The sequence below is a fragment of the Typopeltis vanoorti genome, chromosome 19 (assembly GCF_054136105.1).
Source record: "Typopeltis vanoorti isolate ZY-2024b chromosome 19, IOZ_Tvanoo_1.0, whole genome shotgun sequence".
Classification (NCBI taxonomy): domain Eukaryota; kingdom Metazoa; phylum Arthropoda; class Arachnida; order Uropygi; family Thelyphonidae; genus Typopeltis; species Typopeltis vanoorti.
This window is the reverse complement of record NC_143567.1, coordinates 57,573,942-57,596,873: the sequence shown is the minus strand read 5'-3', so window position 1 is coordinate 57,596,873 and position 22,932 is coordinate 57,573,942. Positions and strand designations below refer to the sequence as shown.

Genomic DNA, 22,932 nt, shown 5'->3' with positions numbered 1-22,932 from the left:
GATCTGATAAAAATGTTATTGCTATATCAAATTATGATTGTACAACTTTAATTTATAGATCTTAAAGCTTGGAAGGTTTTTCAAGCTTTAAGATCTATAAATTTGTTCTAGTACTAGTATTAGCAAAAATGCAGAGTAGTCCCCCCCCCTCGTTCGCAGGGGATATATTCCAAGACCCCTAGTGGATACCTGAAATCGCAGAAAGTACTAAGCACTCTATATACTATGTTTTTCCTATATATACATACAGAATTGAAGGAAGTACAGGAAGATGGTTTAATGTTAAATCTAGTGTGAGACAAGGATGTACATTATCCCCTTTGTTATTCATTATCTATATGGATCACATTATGAAGGAAAGTGGTATTAAACCTGATATCAAAATTGGAGATGTTAATGTCAGCTCTTTGCTTTATGCGGATGATGTTATACTTCTAAATAAATCCGCTACAAGTCTGCAAGATTCTCTGACTAAATTGAATAGCTGTTGTAATAGATATGGTATGAAGGTCAGTAATAAAAAGACAAAGACAATGAAAATAGGCAGAATCATTGAAAATGTCAACTGTGCTGTGAATGGAGAACCTGTGGAACAAGTAAAACATTTCAGCTACTTAGGCACAATTTTTACTGAAGATGGTAAATTAAATATAGAAATAGACTACAGAATCAGCAAAGCTGGTATGGTGGGAAGTCAATTGAATAAATTCATATGGAATAAGAAAGAAATTAGTCGGAACACTAAATTAGCTGTATACAAGACAGTGTTCAAACCAATTTTAACTTATGGATCTGAGAGCTGGGTCAGAAGTAAAACACTTGACCAAAGACTAGAGACCACAGATATGAGAGTCCTGAGAAAGATTAGAGGCGTGAACAGATGGCATCAATGGCAATATCATATTAAAAATGAGGATATTAGGAAAGAACTTGACATTGTCAGTATCCAGGAATGCATTAGCAGAGCTAATCTCAGGTGGTATGGCCACTTAAATAGAATGGGAGAGGAAAGATTAGTAAAACAAGTGTTCTCTGCCAGGTTGGCAGGAAAACGACCCAGAGGAAGACCAAGATATAGGTGGATTGATACGGTACTAAGTGCCTTAGACGATAGAAATATAAGATCTGATAATGTTGGAGTCTTGACAAGTAACAGACTGATTTGGAGGAAAATTGTAGATAGGAAGTTAGTAATGATGTAATTTTTTCAGGTAGTACTGTCATATCCTGTACACCCCTTGAGGGTACATTGCAGGAATTTGATGATGATGATGATGACATACATACATACCTATGTTAAAGTTTAATTTATAATAATTTATAATAAATTAGGCACAGTAAGAGATTAACAACAATAACTAATAATAAAATAGAACAATTATAACAATATACTGTAATAACAGTTATGTGAATGGAATCTTAGCGACCTCAGAATAAAAATTTTTTTCTTTCCTTATGAAGTTGAAAATTTTCGCCTTTTCACTTCACTTCTCTTTGGTATATCCAAATTGCCAGCATCAGTACTCTTGAGCTTTGGGGCCATTATTAAGTAAATTGATGATTACTTGAACACAAGCACTGCAAGTCAGCAGCAGCTGTTGATCTGATAACCGAGAACTATTAAGAACGGTGCACAATTTAAAACTTATGAATTGTTTATTTCTGGAATTTTCCATTTAATATTTTCAAACAGCTACTAAGTGACTAATGGGCAGGTAGCATATAGGTACAGACTGGACAAAGGAATGATTCAAGTCCCAGGTGGGATGGCACAAGATTTCATCACATTACCGAAGGCACACAATTTAAAACTTATTAATTGTTTATTTCTGGAATTTTCCATTTAATATTTTTGGACCAGGGTTGACTATAGGTAACTGAAACTGCAGAAAGTGAACCTGCGGATAAGGAGGGGGGGGGGGGGAAGGACTACTGTAATAGGATCAAAGGTTAGTAAAAGAAAGTGATTTATTTATAGGAAGCATGAGTAAAAAGCACAGCACAGATAATCTAGCATTGTTGATATTTGAAGATAATAAAGCACTCACTATGTGATCAACCAAAGAAAAAAAAATGGCTACCCAATTATGGAGGTTGGAAGGAAGACAAAGGATTGCAATTTGCTGTGCTGAGCTGAGCAGGTCCTGATGCCAGACCCAATCAGATGTTCTAGAAGTTTCTCTAAAACCTTTCCTTTGAAATTTCAGAGGTGGGTAATGCAGGATTGGAGATGTGCCATGGAATTTAGAGTAAGAGAATTTATACTAGTAATCAATGATTTACAAATGGTAGCTTCCAGGTAGCAAGGAAGTTGATTGAAAGGGTTGAGGTGAAGGCAATGGATCAAGAGTTTTTTGATATATTTCATCCCTTCTCCCTGTGTGTGTGTGTGTACGCATGCACGCATAATAGGTTGAATACAGTCTCACTTCCATGCTGTGGAGTAGATGTCAGCCAGAAGATGAGAGTCCAGAGACTACATTCTCTTATGATTAAATTATTCAAAGAAAAAACCTAGAGTATTATGCTCAAAAAATAAATATTTTTTACTTTTTTTTTAAACTGAGGTCCTAAAAATAATGAAGACTAATATAAATTCAACAATAAAAGGGATTAAACAAGCTCTAATTCTAAATGTTACAGTCATTATTCTGTATTTGTGTATTTATATTTTAAGCTTCAATCACATACAGTAGCTGCATCTTCAAAAGTAGTAAGATCAAGCACTTTTTGTCTTATTGCATTAAGAGTTAGCATTCATTGTTTTTTCAGTGTTATTAACCTGCACTTAGCAATGATGCAGATATAAGCTTTAAAATCTTAAGTTTATGAACCATATAGTTTATTTTGTCTGCAAAAATCATATAATGAATAATGTGATTCTTTAATCTAAACAATTTTATCCTTCACTAATAATTAATAGTCAAACATTGTTAAAATCTGTTTAGACTGCATTTGATATCATTTTCAGTGTTATTAACCTGCACTTAGCAATGATGCAGATATAAGCTTTAAAATCTTAAGTTTATGAACCATATAGTTTATTTTGTCTGCAAAATTCATATAATGAATAATGTGATTCTTTAATCTAAACAATTTTATCCTTCACTAATAATTAATAGTCAAACATTGTTAAAATCTGTTTAGACTGCATTTGATATCATTTAATACTAATCAATAGCAAGAGATGAATGGGATAAAATAGGCTTTAAAAGACAACACACTTGTGTCAGCATTTTTAACAATAAGGCATATAAGGAAGGCAGCTGATAGGACAAAAAACTAATAAGATATTTACTGAATTTTTCAATCTTTCAGGATTACAAATGCAAATTCAAAATTTAATATAAATTCTGAATGGTTCACAGGCTTTTGCTATTAAAGAAATAACATAAATCTCATAAACATAAATAAGAAGGATCAAAAACACATTTACAGTTATTTTATTACAACATGAAGAAAGTTAAACTAATGAAAATCTTACTTACATCATATGCTAGAAGATCAGGAGTTAAAATTTCAGTTATGCTATTACTGAAGGCCACCTTTATTCCTTTTATTTTATCAAGCTTCATCAAAAGTATAGAGGAACTTGATGCAATGGGAGCCTAATCAAGAAAAGAGAGAGTAATGAAGTGAAAGCTGAATGTAACAAAGTATGGTCTGTAACAAGAAATCCATAATTATGTGTGTGCTTTTATGTATATTTCAGTTGTTGTTGTATGTGTGTGCATGTGTGTGTATATATGTAGAGAGAGAGAGCCTCCGTAGCTCAGTCAACATAGACAAAGCCCTTTGGTTGGAAAGACCTGAGTTCGATTCCCATCAGTGGCGTGAGGAACCATTATCTGGTCTCTTTCAACGAAAGGTGAGTTAGCCAGTCATATACAGAGGTAGGGGATTTTTTCACCTGGAAACTTGGTTTTTTCATTCCCCAGAACAGGCAAACCAGCCATGTGAACACATGCATCTACAGACACAGGACACACTGGGAGGCATAGGCCTATCCCCCCCTTATCCTTGTTAAGGTTGTGAAGTCCAAGAACAGCTAAGAACCTTAAGAAAAAGATATATAAATATATATGTTATAGGTATGTGTGGCGTGCGGTTAGCCGAGTGTTTATGCGCTTCGCAACCATATGCTTGGGAAAGGAGTGTCCTACATTCAATTCCCATCGCTGACATGAGGAGCTTAGGATCTTTCTCAGACATAGCCAAGTTAGCCGGTCTTGGGCATGGACAGCAGGATTTTCCTCCTGCAAGCAGGCAAACCAGTCCCGTTAACACACGCTTCAACAGACATAGGATACCTCCAGGAATAAGGAGTAACCAACCTATTCCGTAGGATTTTGGTTCCGAATGCAAAGACAGTACAAAGTGTAGGTTTACGCATGAGTGTAAATCAGGAGATCAGGATGTATGTGTGTGTGTGTGTGGGTGGGTATGCATATATGTGTGTGTGTAGACTTTTCTAGTTCATGAGTAGGTAACTAAGAGTTTATAAGATAGAACACCGGAATAAGATAACGTTTATTTTAATTGACAACATGATGTTCCATCCTAAATGCACAGGATTTCTTCAGGTGTAAACACCCAAACTAGTAGACAAAACAGTAAGGACAAACAAAGGTGACAACTTTAATGCAGTTAAAGAAAGGACTGATGTTATTTTAAAATATTTCTAATTGTATGTCGCATTGTTCAGAACATTGTATGTGTTTATGCATTCACATGCATGTGTTTGGTTAATGTATTCAGACAAACTGATACTTGAGTTAATATAATATTTAGGTGTTTAGGATCTAATGCAAAATACTGTGGATTAGAGATAGTTGTAATCCAGAGTATTTTAATAATAAGGTGTGACACCTTTTGGCTACTTGTATATGAAAATATGACTTTGAATCACTTCAACCTCACTATCACTTCTGGGTCTGGCTTCCACTGATGACACCTCAATAAAGGTAGAAAGCCTAGGTAGTGACCCTTCTCATAATGCAGAGCATTATACATACCTGTAAGGATATGTGCTCTGCATTATGAAATACTAAGGCAAGTGATGTGAAGTCATTAGTTTCAATATACAAGTTGCCCGAGTCCTGAAAATAGTTCAGGTGCAAAATTTGTTTGCTTACAATTGGATAAAGGATTAAATCAAGCATGTAATTTCTTGGTATCTTTTATTTATAGTATAACCAAGTGAAAAAACTTCCAATAACCTAATCTTAAAAAATATGGTTGTATGTTAAACTTCCCAGGATTTGGGGAACTGATTTTTAGGTCTCCCAACCAAAAGCTAAGGCTAACCAACAGCACCCATAGAGGGTGCTTCTCATAGGACTTTAGGCTTTTAGTTTAGCTTCTTTCCACTTATTATTTTGAGTTCCTTTGTGTGCTTTTACTATTTTAAGATTGTATCCCTAATGATCTCACTGTGACAGAGATGAAATATAATAATCATCATCATCATCATCACCAAATTCCTGACATGTACCCTCAAGGGGTGTACAGGATATGATAGTACTACATGAAAAATTTACATCATTACCAACTTCCTATCTACAACTTTCCTCCAAATCAGTCTGCTACTTGTCAAGACTCCAACATTATTAGATCTTATATTTCTATCATCTAATGCACTTTTCACCATACCAATCCACCTATATCTTGGTCGTCCTCCTGCCAACCTGGCAGAGAACACATGTTTTGCTAATCTTTCCTTGTCCATTCTGTTTAAGTGAGCATACCACCTGAGATTAGCTCTGCTAACGCATTCCTGGATGCTGACAATGTCAAGTTCTTTCCTAATATCCTCATTTTTAATATGATATTGCCATTGATACCATCTGTTCACACCTATAATCTTTCTCAGGACTCTCATATCTGCGGTCTCTAGTCTTTGGTCAAGTGTTTTACTTCTAACCCAGCTCTCAGATCCATAAGTTAAAACTGGTTTGAACACTGTCTTGTATATAGCTAATTTAGTGTTCCAACTAATTTCTCTCTTATTCCATATGAATTTATTCAATTGACTTCTCACCATACCAGCTTTGCTGATTCTGTTGTCTATTTCTATATTTAATTTACCATCTTCAGTAAAAATCGTGCCTAAGTAGCTGAAATGTTCTGTTTGTTCCTCCATTCACAACACAGTTGACATTTTCAATGATTCTGCCTATTTTCATTGTCTTTGTCTTTTTATTGCTGACCTTCATACCATATCTATTACAACAGTTATTCAATTTAGTCAGAGAATCTTGCAGACTCGTAGCGGATTTATTGATAAGTATAAAATTATCCGCATAAAGCAAAGAGCTGACATTAACATCTCCAATTTTGATATCATGTTTAATACCACTTTCCTTCACAATGATCCATATAGATAATGAATAACAGAGGGGATAATGTACATCCTTGTCTCACACCAGATTTAACATTAAACCATCTTCCTGTACCTCCATCAATTCTAACTGCTGACTTACAACTCAAATAAAGACTAAGTATTGCTTGATATAATGCCCCATTGACACCATATAACTGTAGCATATAGAATAGCTTCTCTCTTGGCACCTTGTCATATGCCTTTTCCAGATTGACAAAACTTAAATACAGATCTTTGTTATATTCCCATGCTTTCTCAACTATTTGTCGTAAAGTGAAGATCTGATCCTGGCCTATACTTGGCCTGAATCCAGCTTGTTCATCACCAAGCTATCTTCCACAATTCTTCTCAACCCTTTCTCAAGTATACTTGTATAGATCTTGTCAGGAACACTCAGTAGGGAAATACCTCTGTAATTTTCACATTCAGTTTTATTTCTCTTTTTATATATGGGTACTATTAGAGCTCTGCTCCAATCATCAGGAATTCATCCCTCTGTCCAGGCTTTCTGAACTATGCAGTGTAGCCACTGTAAGACATTTATACCACCATACTTCAGCATTTCTGGTTGAATATCATCTACTCCTGCTGCCTTTTTACATTTCAAGCGATTGATGGCTTTTTCTACTTCAAGTATGGATATGTATTCCAGACTGTATTCTTGTTGAGTGTTTTTTACCACTGTGCTATCACTGCTTGTTTTATTTAGCAATTTTTCAAAGTAATTACTCCATACTTCAAGGATATCTTTTTCTCCTGTTTTCATGTCACCTTTATCATCTCTAACTCATTTTACGGCACTGTTTCCTCCATTTCTAAGCTTCTTCAACAACCTCCAGAATATCCTACCACCTTCTTGATATTTATTTTCTATGTTCCTGGCAAAAGTCCTCCCATGACTTTTGTTTAGCTAGTTTTACACAGTGTTTCGCTTTCTTACATTTGTCTCTGTATTCTCTAAGAGTAAAAGTTGACTTATTTGACAGGAACTTTTGATATGCTTTCTTCTTTTCTTTCACTGCCTCTTTAACTTCCTGTGTCCACCATGGAGTTCTAATTTTTCTATCCTTGCAGATAACCTCATCACATGCCTCTCTGGCAGAATCAATCAGGGTTTTCTTCAAGGCTTGTCACTGAATCTCCAAGGTTTGGTTCCTGTTCTCAAACTCTTTCATTTTTTCTTCAATAATCTTTGTGTATTTCAGTCTACAGTTCACATCTGAGAGTTGCTCCAGTTTTATTCACTTTAAAACTTTCTTACATGTTATTCTTTTCAATATGAAATTCAATTTTATCCTGCTCAAGACTAAATAGAGATCGCTTCCAATTTCAAATCCTCTGTACACAATCTGGTGTCCTGCATTAGGGGGAAAACATCACTATCAACAATAACATAGGCAATGAGACTTTTCTTATTCCTTGCCTTTTCTCTCTATGTGAATTTGTGCACAATTTTATGTTGGAACATAGTGTTAGTAATAACCAGTCCATGTCCTGAGCAGAAATCCAATAGGTATTTGCCATTATTATTAGCTTTGCTTTTTTCTCCAAATTTTCCCAAAATATTTTTGTATGTCTGACAATCATTTTCTACTCTGCTATTTAGATACCCAACAAGGACCAAATTTTCGTTTTTCATTGTGTCAGTTGCTTTTTCTAAAGCATCAAAAAATTCCTCCACTTCTACCTTAGTAAAACCTTCTGTGGGACCATAAGCACAAATAAGTCTCATTGTCCAATTCCCTATTCTGATATTTGCCCACATCACTCTACTTGAGGCTGCCTGTCATTCAAGAAGATTAGCCTCGTATTTTGTGTTGAATACTATGGCTACTCCTTCTTTTCCTTGATTGCCATTTCCTGAATATAACATTTTACATTGATTGCTCAGAAAGATCTCACCAGTTTTTATCTTTTTTGTTTCAGTCACCCCTATTATGTTGATCTGGTACTTATCTAATTCTTCAGCTAGCTCCATTTCTTTGCCATTTAGGCTTCTAATGTTGATAGTACCGATCTTTAACTCTGGTGATATTGAGTTGGGGTGTGTTTTCAGATTTGTTCCAGCAGCTGACTTTTAGCTATTTACCCTGGTTCTCTGGCAAAAACAATGGGGACCTTGTTTAACCGGACGATGCCCCAGCCGGCATGAAATTTTGTCATGTTGTACCATCACTTTCTATATTAGTTTAAGCCAATAAGAATACAATTTGGTCGGCTAAATCCCAAATTGCCAGCCCATCCTCGTTCGTTCAGTATCCAGGTAGATACCCAACAAGGTTCACCATGAGAAGGTGAGGATTGGACATTAGGTCAGAAGCCCTGGTCGGTTCTCTGCATTCTTTTAAAGGCTATGTGGAGGTTTCCTCCGTTATACAGCTTTGACCCTTAAGCACCCCCAATGAAATATAAGATCCACTAAACTCAAGATTAATTGTTTACCCTTTGCTGTATTCATTCCATTAAACCTAATTATGCATCATCATATTTCACATTACATACACCTGACACCTGTCTAATATATCCTCATCTCCTTGAAAACCAAGCAACAAAATCTGAGCAGAGTAATCCATGTGTGGCCTGATCAACACTTTATACAAAGTACCATAACATTTTTTTGCTTCTGCATGTCAAGTCCTCCTCATCATTGCCATAATCTGTTTTGATCTTCTCACAATTTTAGCAACATGACCTCTAAACTTCAAGTCTGTTCACCATCACTTTGAGATTTCTTATTTCTTCCATCTCTTTCAACATTTCTTCATTAATTGTATACTCTGCAGCCTACTGCAGCCTACTAAGGGGTGCTTAAGGGTCAAAGCTGTATAACTGAGAGGAGACCTCCACATAGCCTTTAAAGGAATGCGGAGAACCGACCAGGGCTTCTGACCTAATGTCCAATCCTCACCTTCTCGTGGTGCACCCTGTTGGGTATCTACTTTGATACTGAACGAACGAGGATGGGCAGGCAATTTGGGATTTAGCCGACCAAATTGTATTCTTATTGGTTAAACCAAAATAAAAAATGATGGTACAACATGACAAAATTTCATGCCGGCTGGGGCGTCGCCCGGTTAAACAAGGCCCCCGTTGTTTTCGCCAGGGAACCAGGGCGAACAGCAAAAAGTCAGCTACTGGAACAAATCTGAAAACAAACCCCAACTCAACATCACCAGAGTTAAAGATCGGTACTATCAATGTAAGAAGCCTGAATGGCAAAGAAATGGAGCTAGCTGAGGAATTAGATAAGTACCAGATCGACATAATAGGGGTGACTGAAACAAAAAAGACCAAAACTGGTGAGATCTTTCTGAGCAATAAATACAAAATGTTATATTCAGGCAATAACAATCAAGGAAAAGAAGGAGTAGCCATAGTATTCAACACAAAATACGAGGCTAATCTTCTTGAATGGCAGTCAGTCTCAAGTAGAGTAATGTGGGCAAATATGAGAATGGGGAACTGGACAATGAGACTTATTTGTGCCTATGGTCCCACAGAAGGTTCTACTAAGGTAGAAGTGGAGGAATTTTTTGAGGCTTTAGAAAAAGCAACTGACACAATGAAAAAGGAAAAGTTGGTCCTTGTTGGGGATCTAAATAGTAGAGTAGGAAATGATTGTGAGACATACAAAAATATTTTGGGAAAATTTGGAGAAAAGAGCAAAGCTAATAATAATGGCAAATATCTGTTGGATTTCTGCTCAGGACATGGACTGGTTATTACTAACACCATGTTCCAACATAAAAATGTGCACAAATTCACATGGAGAGAAGAGGCTAGGAATAAGAAAAGTCTCATTGACTATGTTATTGTTGACAGTGATGTTTTCTCCCTGGTGCAGGACACCAGAGTGTACAGAGGATGTGAAATTGGAAGTGATCACTATTTAGTCTTGAGCAGGATAAAATTGAATTTCATATTGAAAAGAATAACATGTAAGAAAGTTTTAAAGCGAATAAAAGTTGAGCAGCTCTCAGATGTAAACTGTAGACTAAAATACAGAAATATTATTGAAAAGAAAATGAAAGAGTTTGAGAACAGGAATCAAACCTTGGAGATTCAGTGGCAAACTCTGAAGGAAACATTGATTGATTCTGCCAGAGAGGCATGTGGTGAGGTTGTGTGCAAAGATAAAAAAATTAGAACTCCCTGGTGGACACAGGAAGTTAAAGAGGCAGTGAAGGAAAAGAAGAAAGCATATCAAAAGTTCCTGGCAAATAAGTCAGCTTTTACTCTTACAGAATACAGAGACAAATGTAAGAAAGCTAAACAGTGTGTAAAACTAGCTAAACAAAAATCATGGGAGGACTTTGGCAAGAATATAGAAAATAAATATCAAGAAGGTGGCAAAATATTCTGGAGGTTGTTGAAGAAGCTTAGGAATAGAGGAAAGAGTGCTGTAAAAGGAATTGGAGATGATAAAGGTGAAATGAAAACAGGAGAAAAAGATATCTTTGAAGTATGGAGTAATTACTTTGAAAAACTGCTAAATGAAACAAGCAGTGATGACAGCACAGTGATAAAAAACACTGACCAGGCATGCAGTCAGGAATACATATCCATACTTGAAGTAGAAAAAGCCATCAAAGGCTTGAAATGTGGAAAGGCAGCAGGAGTAGATGATATTCGACCAGAAATGCTGAAGTATGGTGGTATAAGAGTCTTACAGTGGCTGCACTGCATAGTTCAGAAAGCCTGGACAGAGGGACGAATTCCCGATGATTGGAGTAGAGCTCTCAGAGTACCCATATATAAAAAGGAAAATAAAACTGAATGTGAGAATTACAGAGGTATTTCCCTACTGAGTGTTCCTGGCAAGATCTATGCAAGTATACTTGAGAAACGGTTGAGAAGAATTGTGGAAGAAAAGCTTGGTGAAGAACAAGCTGGATTCAGGCCAAATAGAGGCTGTCAGGATCAGATCTTCACTTTACGACAAATAGTCGAGAAAGCATGGGAATATAACAAAGATCTGTATTTAAGTTTTGTCGATTTGGAAAAGGCATATGACAAGGTGCCAAGAGAGAAGCTATTCAATACGCTGCAGTTATATGGTGTCAATGGGGCATTATATCAAGCAATACTTAGTCTTTATTTGAGTTGTAAGTCAGCAGTTAGAAATGAAGGAAGTACAGGAAGATGGTTTAATGTTAAATCTGGTGTGAGACAAGGATGTACATTATCCCCTCTGTTATTCGTTATCTATATGGAGGAAATGAAGGAAAGTGGTATTAAAAATGATATCAAAATTGGAGATATTAATGTCAGCTCTTTGCTTTATGCGGATGATGTTATACTTCTAAATAAATCCACTACAAGTCTGCAAGATTCTCTGACTAAATTGAATAGCTGTTGTAATAGATATGGTATGAAGGTCAGCAATAAAAAGACAAAGACAATGAAAATAGGCAGAATCATTGAAAATGTCAACTGTGTTGTGAATGGAGAACCTGTGGAACAAGTAAAACATTTCAGCTACTTAGGCACAATTTTTACTGAAGATGGTAAACTAAATATAGAAATAGACAACAGAATCAGCAAAGCTGGTATCGTGGGAAGTCAATTGAATAAATTCATATGGAATAAGAAAGAAATTAGTCGGAATACTAAATTAGCTGTATACAAGACTGTGTTCAAACCAATTTTAACTTATGGATCTGAGAGCTGGGTCAGAAGTAAAACACTTGACCAAAGACTAGAGACCGCAGATATGAGAGTCCTGAGAAAGATTAGAGGCGTGAACAGATGGCATCAATGGCAATATCATATTAAAAATGAGGATATTAGGAAAGAACTTGACATTGTCAGCATCCAAGAATGCATTAGCAGAGCTAATCTCAGATGGTATGGTCACTTAAATAGAATGGGAGAGGAAAGATTAGCAAAACAAGTGTTCCTTGCCAGGTTGGCAGGAAAACGACCCAGAGGAAGACCAAGATATAGGTGGATTGATACGGTACAAAGTGCCTTAGACGATAGAAATATAAGATCTGATAATGTTGGAGTCTTGACAAGTAACAGACTGATTTGGAGGAAAATTGTAGATAGGAAGTTAGTAATGATGTAATTTTTTCATGTAGTACTGTCATATCCTGTACACCCGTTGAGGGTACATGGCAGGAATTTGATGATGATGATGATGCAGCCTACTAAATTTCAAGACCTTGCCCCTCACAACATTAAACTAATAGCTCCACTCCCTTAGTCTATTGAGAGCCTCCTGAAAGGCCACGTCTACTCTGCACCTCACAGTTCTCAACTTTGCATCATTGGCAAACAGCTGCATACCTGCAGTTACATTTACTAATATCATTAACATATAAGTTAAAGAATGATGGTCCCCAAAAAACAGACCTTGCAACACTCTACTAGTGACTTTTCTCTTTTGGGATACCACTCACATATACACAAGAGGCTGATTCCTATCTCTAATCCAACTCACTAATTACTTATCCAGTTCTTTTTATTTCAATTTAGTTATTGGCTTGTAATGTGGCACTCTTTCAGGTGGGGTTGTTACGGAGGGGAAGAGGTTATATTTCACATGACCCTCCCTTCAACAAACCCATGCTGACCATCATTAAGAATACTGCAATTATCAACCCATTTCTGAATCTTAGTTTTCACAACCTAAGTAACACCTTAACAACAACTCCAGACACACAGACTGGAACATAATTTGTAGCTTCAGTCTTATCCTCTCCCCCACTCTGTGAAGTGGAACAATTTTTCCTAATTTCCACTCCCTTAGGACTTTCCCTGTTGCAAGATTCATGTTAAATTTGGAAAGCATGCCATTAATTTCCTACAGTATTCTTTCTAAATGCACAATGATATTTAATTGGCAAATTTCTGCTAATTCTACACTTTTTCTGTCTTGATGAACCTAGTCACTTTTGTGGCCTACTCTTTGTACTCTTCATGCCACTGATTATTACCAACATTCATCTTGTTTCCTACAGTACCTTCTTCCAGATTTCAAGCTTAATCTCTTCATTCATCCATTTTAATCCTATCTTTTTTAGCTTTTTCACCTTTGGAATACACTTAAACATTGCTGCTGTAAAATAGCTCTTGATCAATGCCAAAGCAGCATCTGTCTCCTTTCCATGCTATAGCTCCTAGTTGTTCTTTTAAGCTGTTCCACATATTCCTTCTTCAGAGAAGTTCTTATATGACCAGTGACAACTCACTTGATCACTTCATGGTCACTCTTGCCAACTAGGGAAAGATTAGATATTCTATTCACAAAGACATCTTCTGATGATATGATCAGATCTAAGACTTGCAGCCTTCTATTGCATATTGTCTAAGATAGCTGCTGTTAAGATCTTGAGAAATTCATCCTTATTCCCTGATGCTATCTCTTCATTCCAATCACCTGCAATGATCATCTTTCTCTTAGTCACTAAGCAAGTTTCCTATATATTTCTTCATTTCCATCCTCAACATTTCAAGGCATACAGCAACACCAAACTAATATCTTATTCTATCTGCCTCATACCATACCTCTTCAAAACCAAAAGTGTTGTTGATCTGGAAAAAAAAAATAATAAAAATAACAGTGGGGTATATATGAAACATTACAGAGCAATACATAGGCTATATTTAAGTCGTATGTTAACAGTAAGAATTAAAGGGAGTAAAAAAAAAAAATGAATTAATGTAAAATCAGGTTAAGAAAAGGATGCACTCTATTTCTACTTGTATTCATTATCTATATGGATCACATTATGAAAGAAAGTAGCATTAAACTGATATCATGATTGGAGGCATCAAATTTAGCTCTTTGCTTTATGCTGAATAATGTTGTACTCCTAAACAAATCCAGTACAGGTTTCCAGGATTCTTTAGCTCAGCATAATTTGGCATGCAAATTAGCAATAAAAAGATCAAAATAATGAAAATAAGTCAGAATACAGAAAACTTCAGCTGCATTCTCAATGGAGAATCCATAGAACAAGTAAAATATTTCAGGCAAATTAGTCGGGCATGTAAAAAGAAGGTGATCCTGATTGGAGACTTTAATTACAGGAATATAGACTGGAAGGAGGAGATAGTGTATGGGAACAAGGAGAGTGAGTCTGTGGAATTTCTGAGAGATAAGTATCTTAAGCGGCACATGACAGAAGCAACTAGAGGCTTTAATGTTTTGGATTTGGTGATAACTTCACAAGATGTAGTTGTTAATGAAGTGTTGATACTTTCACTGGTTGGTAAGAGTGATCATGAGGTACTTGTTTGGGAAGTGATGAAACAAGAAAAGGTCACTGCCAAAAATGGATACATGTGGAAGTATAAAGCAGGTGATTATAGGAAGCTCTGTAGTTGGTTAGCATCAGTACATTGGGTAGATGAGCTGAGTGAAAAAGATGTTGACAGTGCATGGAAATTCACAAGGGCTGTATTGACAAAAGCAATGTATGACTGCATACCAAGGGTTAAGCAAGTAAATAGAGTGGGAGGGAAATGGATGAACACCAAAATTAAGCAAGCTGTGCTGGAAAAGAAAATGTTATGAAGGAGGTACAAGAGGTTGGTGGTGATCAGATCCATGAAGAGTATAAAGTGCAGGCTAGAAAGGTGATGAGCATGGTAAAGAAAAAAAAAGGTGCAATATGAAAGGAGATTGGCTGGTCAGACCAAAGTTAACTCAAGGGAATTTTTCTGATACATGGCAAGCAAGAGGAAGAATAATTAATGCAGATTAACATTGGTGGATAATCATGGCAGCAGACTAACAGCTAAAAAGGATATAGTGGAATTACTGAAAGAGCACTTTATCAGCATATATCATACTGGCATAAATGATCTGGTACAATATATAGAAAAGAGGCAAGTATTAGGAGAATTGGGAGTGAAAGAAACACAAGTGTATCAGATGTTGGTTGGGTTAGATGTGAATATGGCTATGGGAATGGATGACATATCACCACGTATTCTTAAGGAATGTGCACCACAGTTGGTTATGCCCTTGACCTGGTTATTTAATGAAAGTCTTGCAGTGGATAGGGTTCCTAAGGAGTGGAAAGAAGGCAAAATAGTACCACTCCACAAGCATGGTTCTAAGACAGAAGTCTCCAACTATAGGCCAGTCTGTATAACTGCAGTTGTGGTCAAGGTGTTGAAGAGATTGGTAAGGAATAGAATACAGAATTGGGTTGATGGACATAGCATTCATTATGATGATCAGCATGAATTTGTAAAGGGTAGGTCCTGTTTTAGTAAGTTACTTGCATTTTATGATAAGGCGACAAGTGTGTTAGATAAGGGAAAATCATATATAGTGATATTCCTAGACTTTGTAAAAGCATTTGGTATCTGCAGAGTTGTGTATGATGGAGCGGTATCTCAAAAAAGAAGAGTAACCAGTGGTGTGCCCCAGGGTTCTGTTCTTGGGCCCTTGCTGTTTAACTTGTTTGTAAATGATATATCATGTGGACTGACTGAGAATCTTCAGTCATTTGCTGATGATGCAAAGTTGGGAAGAATTATAAGTAGCACTGCTGATGCTGAATCCCTTCAGGAAGATTTGAATAGGCTTTTTACTTGGACAAAAGAGTAGGGTTGTAGTTTTAATATCAATAAGTGCAAGGTATTGCATTTTGGAGTGCAGAAATATAAGGCTGCATACTATATCGATGGTACTGTACTGCAGGAAGTGGATGAGATCAGAGAGTGATGGTTGACAGCAGACTGAAGTTTAGAGGGCATATTGCAAGTGTTGCAAAGATTGCACATCGTAGTGCTGCTATGATAAGAAGTACTCTAACATGCAAGGATAAGGAAGTGGTTATGCCACTGTATAAAGCACTGGTCAGACCACACTTGGACTATTGTGCTCAGATCTGGTCACCTGGTTTTCAATAAGAGACATTAGAGAGGTCCAGAGACGGTGACTAAGACAACATCAGGAGTCTGGAAAGCTGGCTATGGAGAGAGGATGAAGGAATGTGGATTGCAGAGTTTGGTGGATAGGAGGAAGAGAAGCGATATGATAGAGACATTTAAGTTAGTGAGAGGATTTTTATCACATTAATCCAGAGGGAATTATAAAAAGAGTAGGTGAGAGGAGAAGAACCATAGGTCATTCCTGTAGGTTAAGTAAAAGTGTGGTGAAGAAAGGTGTGAGGAGTAGATTTTTTACATGGAGAATTGTCTGTGAAAGGAATGCATTACTAGAATGTGTTGTTAATGCAAGGAGTGTTAAGGATTTTAAGATTCTATATGATAAATATGTTGTCAGTTGAATGAACCTCCCATGATGAGTCTGTCTACTCCATGGAGGGTATAATAATAATAATAATAAATATGGAAATAGACAACAGAATTAGCAAAGTTGATATGATAAGGAGTCAAATGAAAAGAATTATTAGGAATAAGAGAGAAATTAGTGAAAACACTAAACTAGCAATATACAAAACAGCATTCAAACAAGTTTAACTTATGGTTAGCTTTATCTTATAGATATGAGAGTTGGGTTAGAAATAAAACAGCTGATGAAAATATAAAAACTATGGATATGAGGGTTGTGAGAAAAATTAGAGGAGTGGCATCAAAGATAGAATTATAATAAACATGAAGAAATTTATGATGGTGTTAATGTCATGGATATTAGTAAAGTGGATGTGAAAGTGAGTTTTTAGTGAAGAGATTCTGGCTTGGTTTGTATGTTGTGAGGTTGTGATGTGTCTTTTTTTTTTTTATTGGAATTAGTTTATGAGGGAGATTCATTTTTGTAAGTGTTGCTGTCATTGTAAGTCTTTGTAAGTTTAATCATGATTAGATGGATGGAAGGACACAGTTGCATGAGGAGTGGAAAGAACAGGAAAAGAAAGTGGCTTTTGCTACCCTTACACTTGGTAAAGGTAGCAGGTGTCATATGAGCAGCAGTTAGCTTATGAATCCAAAAAAATAGTTCTTTTAATATGTAACTAACAGAAGAAAAAAATGATTATGGAAAAACGATTCTGGTACACAGTGGTATACTTAGATTTTGCAAAGGCTTTTGATAGATTGCCACATGATAAGCTGATGGTTAAATTGAAACAAATGGGGTTGGATAATAGATTAGTGTATTGGATTGGAAATTGGCCATCTGGTATGTGTATCAGCAAGTTGTGTACATGGGAGCAATATCCTGGAAGAGTCACTAGTGGTGTGCTTCATGTTTTAGGGCCACTGCTGTTAATCTTGTGACTCTTCAATTTCACTTTTCAATTATTTGAAAGTGAAAAGTATGGAATGAGAGAGAGAGAGGATATGAAAGATTTGTTAGAACTTTGCATCATCTGCAAATAACTGAATATTCCCATTCAAACCTTTAACAAATCTTTCATATCCTCTCTCTCTCTCATTCCATACTTTTCACTTTTCAAATAATTCACATTTGCTAAAACTATATATGGCTTTGTTCCCCCCCCCTCTTGCATTCTCATTAAGCATTTTCCTTATCATGGGATAATCATATAGTACTGTCTCCTTACACTTTCACTCTTTAATACTCTTCTTTCTCTTCCTTCTCACCCCATTTCTTTTTCTACTCTTCCCTTCTCTTCTCTAGTCACATGAGCACACTGCTTTGTCTTGTGAAAGAGTAAGAGACTGATTGTGTAAGAGGACTGTTTCTTCCATTATTGCTATCTCATTATTTTCCTAATTTCCTGTTTATTTCATGTTTCTTTTTTTTCCAACTTGTGCAGTGTTATACTAAAGTCATATCATATGAATGAAATTCAAAGCCAGTAATGAGTCTTTTCCCCAAATGTATGTTTCTTTCTCTAAAATTACCATATCTTCATATTACACTACATTTAACAGTTCTTGTTGGCTAAGCCAGTCTCAGTAATACCTATAATTTAATTCTGTAAATCTGGCATGCCACCTCATAATCACTAAGAGCATCTAGGAATTTTTATATGGAGGAGAGGGAGGAATATTTAGACACATCATATACTCTGCACGTGTGGGCATGTGTCCCCCATATGTATAATGCAGAGTTAGTCGTAACTCTTTTGGAATCAGTAAACCAGTCTCTATCCATTAGTACCTAAGTGCATTTCTGCCAACATAATACAAAGAAAGGCATGACAATTTAAAAATAGCAATAATGACATCCTATATTCTAATATAAAATAGCTAGTTACTGTTACTATCCATATGTCCTTCATTGTTCATTATATGGCCATCCCTGGAAGTTGCATAAGGGTGTAAACAGGAGAGTGAGAAGTAGGTAAGTAGGTATTTTTTTTGCATGGAGAGTGGTGAGTGATTGGAATGCAGTGCCTGAGAGTGGAGTGAATGAATTTAAGGCACAATTTGATGAGCTTTGTGTGCAGGACATGGGACCTCCCCCCCACAATGAATGTTCTGACTTTATAGATGTCTGATGATGATGATAAAAAGTTAACCTTAGAACTTGAACCAAATAGACACCTGTAATAAATATTATCCTATATCTCAATTTAAAGAAAGGAGCTGTCTCCTGTAAAACAAGTACTAATGATAAGAAAAGGTAATCTCATAACCAAATATTTCAGCATAATCTAAAGTCAAAAATAATAATTTCGGGTGTATATAATTTAAAAAATAATTATCTGGTAAGAAATAAAATGAGACCAGTGCATTCCCAAAAACAATCAGTCACAGTATTTTCAGATTTATCTTAAAGACTGTATTTATTAATTTTTAAATATCAGTCTCACACACATGCATCAGTGCTCTCTCTCTCTCTCTGTGTTGTTTTTTGCATTTTTTTCCCAATAGTAATCCTATCAGGAGGTAATTTATTTCCTACATGCTTCATTGCATATATTACACGTAGCTTCCAACTACTGATTATCATTTATATTTTAGTATCAATATTCATATTTACATTTATACATCTATATGTACATATTCCTACCTTTACATCTATTTTTATATTTATATTTTGATATATGCATATATTTATATGGCCAGGGATGACCATATATAATTCACACAATATCAGTAATTTATATTACATTACAACAAATGGAAGTTGATCTTATTGGCAAAATTAATTAATTCTGAGTAATACTTTTGGATAAGTCTCTGTTTTAATACTGGCCACTTGTCTCAAGAAGTGATGATGTGTTGTATTGGAGCATCTGGATGGTGTCCAGTAACTGACAGTCATAAAGTATGTGATCGACAGTATTGAAAGTGCAAGCAACAAATGCATGATAGGGATTCCAGGATATAGAATGTAGGTAGTGTCTTAATTTTCCATGTCCTGTTAGTGGATGGCATGAAGAGATGGCATGTTTTTTTCAGCCAGAGCCTGCTTCTGATACTTGGCAAGAATTATTTTATTGTTGATCTGTTTTTTGATATTTCCATTCTTCTTCCACAAGTTTAGGTTTATTTCTTCTGCGAGTGTTGTTATAGCAGATTTAGTACTTTTAGCAACTTGTTTCTAGCCACTTGTTTATAGCTGCTTCTTTAGTCAGCTGATCTGTCTCTTGTTTTCTGCTAAGTCAGTATGCATGTTCACCCAGTAGAACTTAATTTCCCATTCCTCTAGAGAGAGATTCCAAACCAGATTTCTTGTCTGTTTTATTAATGATATATGGTTGTTTTGGTTTTTTATGCCATCTATAGCGCTTCAACTTTCACTGTAAATTGTTGCTGCCTTTTGATGAGAGGTTTGAGTTCTAATTCCCAGAGATATATAATAAAGTGAATGAGCTATAGCAAGTTGTTCTGCTTGGTTGTTGGAACAGAGGGGATGCAGTCTAGAGCAGCGTTCTTGTATAATGGACTGTCTGTAATATGCAATGAAAGAACAACCAGCGTTCCCTTCGGTTTTGCTTCCATCAGTGTATATATATATATGGAAATCATTACTTTCAGAGCTTTCTTTCTCCTTAATATATGTCTTCTTTGCGGGGTGAGGCTACCTATTGTTGTTGAAACAGAGGGGATGCAGTCCAGAGCAGCGTTCTTGTATAATGGACTGTCTGTAATATGCAATGAAAGAACAACCAGCGTTCCCTTCGGTTTTGCTTCCAACAGTGTATGTATATATGGAAAATAGTTACTTTCAGAGCTTTCTTTCTCCTTAATATATGTCTTCTTTGCGGGGTGAGGCTACCTACTGTAGTGAAGCAGACATTCATAGAAATTTGGATCAATGTTAGAATTTCTGTTATATCTGCTGGAAGTGACTTCATATAAGAGAGAATTCTTGCATTTTCAGGCAGATCGGTGTTAGACCAGCAATAGTGCAAGCTGCCTTGAAAAATATTGTTCTGTATACTTTAATTATTCATATGGCTATAAGGCATTGAACTCTGTTTAGCTTTTGTTGGTTTTTCTTTAATTTTAGTGCATGTTTCCAGGCAAGTGCAGCATACAATATTAATGATAGTACAACTCCAGTATATATTGTTTTCAGTGCTCAATGGCCTAATCTCGCTTAATTCTTGCTGACTTAGCTAGAAGATTTACTATTTGTAAGCTTTATTTGGCAATATATGAGATGTGCTTGTTGAAGGTAAATTTTTCATCTATTGTTACTTCTAGGTATTTAGCTCACTGGATACCTCAAGAACTTCTCTGTTTAGGAAAAGACTTACAGGTTGTTTTGATTATTTATATGAGAGGTGGAGCACTTTACACTTAGTGCCATTGAAGGTAACTTTCTTCTAGTGTGCCCACTCTGCAATTTTAAAGAGCTCTTCATTGGCCGCTACTTCTACCCGTAAGATGTTGCATCCCTGAATCATTATCATCAGTGAAAGGAAGTCTTAATAACGAGTCATACGGATGTTCCAGAAACCTGGTCCACAGTGGGAACCTTGCGGACAGCCTCATTTGACTTCTTTCATTACAGCTGTGGTTTTCAATGTCATAGTTGCTCTTCTGTCTGTAAAATAATTTTTTGTAAGATAGAGTAGGTTTTTTTGGACATCTGAAATTTCTTAATTGATTAATTATGGCTGGCCACCACGCAGCATCAAAGGCTCCTTGTACATCGAGTGAGATCAGTAGTATATCTTTTTTTTTGCTGTAGACTGTCTTCTGTGAACTCTTTAATCTCCATAATTGCATCTAATGTGCTTGATTGAGGTCTAAATGCATATTGATTTGCTGTTTAATAGGTCTCTTGAGTAGACAAAGTGCATTATTTGGTTTATCAGAAGTTTTTCTAGTACTTTACAAGCAACATTTATGAGACAGATTGGCCTGTATTTGCTAATTTCATTGGATGCTTCTTTTCCAGATTTGATTCTAAATATAATTTCAGAACGTTTCCATAATAAGCCGGCCTGGCTGGCCGAGTGGTTAGCTTATCTACTCTCCAGTCAAAAGGCTGGGGGTTCGAATTCCACCATGGGCATGGATGTTTGTGATTGTCTGTGGGAAAACTAGTGGTGGTAGTCGGTGGTGGATGACATTGAGGTAATTGTGGTCAGTTGGTAGATAATTAGTGAATGAGTGGTGGAGACTGTAGAGCAGGTGCCCTCCCTCGATGAATCTTTGGACTCCTTAGAGGTGTAAAATAATAATAATAATAATAATAAAGGAAACTGCCCTCTTTTTTTAGGCATTCGTTGTAAACTATTATTATGAATTTGGGGATTTCAACAAACACTCTTAAGAGTTGGTTATTCCATTCTCTCCAGAAGTTTTTCTGAATAGCTGGAGATCCCAGTTCTTGTAATGTCTTGTAAAGAAGAAGGTTGTTCCAGAAAATACAGGAAGATGGAATGAAAGAAGAGGTGAGGCATGTTCCAAATGAATTTAAAGAATGGTATAGAAGATAATTTAACTGGTGGGTTGAACTTCCTGTGATGAATCTTTTAACTCTGCGAGGATTCAAGTGTAATAATAACTTGAATCTGAGGTTCAAAAACTTTAAAATAATAATAACAACTAATTTATACATCCACATTGTCACTTATGTCTTAAATCTAGCAATCCATTGATCATAATATTGATTCAATTTCATTAGTTGTAAATAAATCATCATTAGGAGTGTCTATGTCCATTCCTTTTCTGTACGTTTTGTGGATTTCTTCATCTGTTGATTCGTTGTAATCAGGAATAAACTCCTTTATCAGAATAGCTGCAGTTTCTTCTAAGTTTTTTTTTGTGTAGGAGCTGTCTGTTTTCTTAATAGTTGATAACATAGGTGCTGCCTTATTCTTGCTTGCCTAATTTATATATACGGTTCCAAAAATTTGATATGGTTGAAACAGTACAGAATTTTTTCCACAATTCTGTATTCATGTTTGTAATTTTGGACTGATAGCTATATTTGGCTTTATAGTATTTCTGTCTTCTACCCTGTCTTAAATCTTGATTATTGTATGTTCTTTGACATAGTCATCTGAGTGCATTTACACATTTTCTTAGGAGTGTTAGTTCATCATTCCACCAAGGGTACTGATTTTCGTCCATGATGTTTAGTTTCTTGGTTGTTCTGAGTGTTTGGTCTTGTTTAGACTTGGTGCTATTGAAGGTAACTTTCTTTTCGCATGCCCATTCTGCAATTTTAAAGATTCTTTGTTGGCTGTTAC

The 22,932-nt window shown here is 36.0% G+C and overlaps 1 protein-coding gene across 1 annotated transcript in view; it reads right to left on the bottom strand.

Moving 5' to 3' along the window:
- LOC150096143 (WD repeat and coiled-coil-containing protein-like) overlaps positions 1–22,932 on the bottom strand; it is a 169,475-nt gene that overhangs the window by 23,711 nt on the left and 122,832 nt on the right. The window contains exon 8 of the mRNA XM_090409347.1: positions 3,489–3,608. Within this exon, the coding sequence (XP_090265473.1) occupies positions 3,489–3,608 (120 nt within the window). The remainder of the gene's footprint in view (positions 1–3,488; positions 3,609–22,932) is intronic.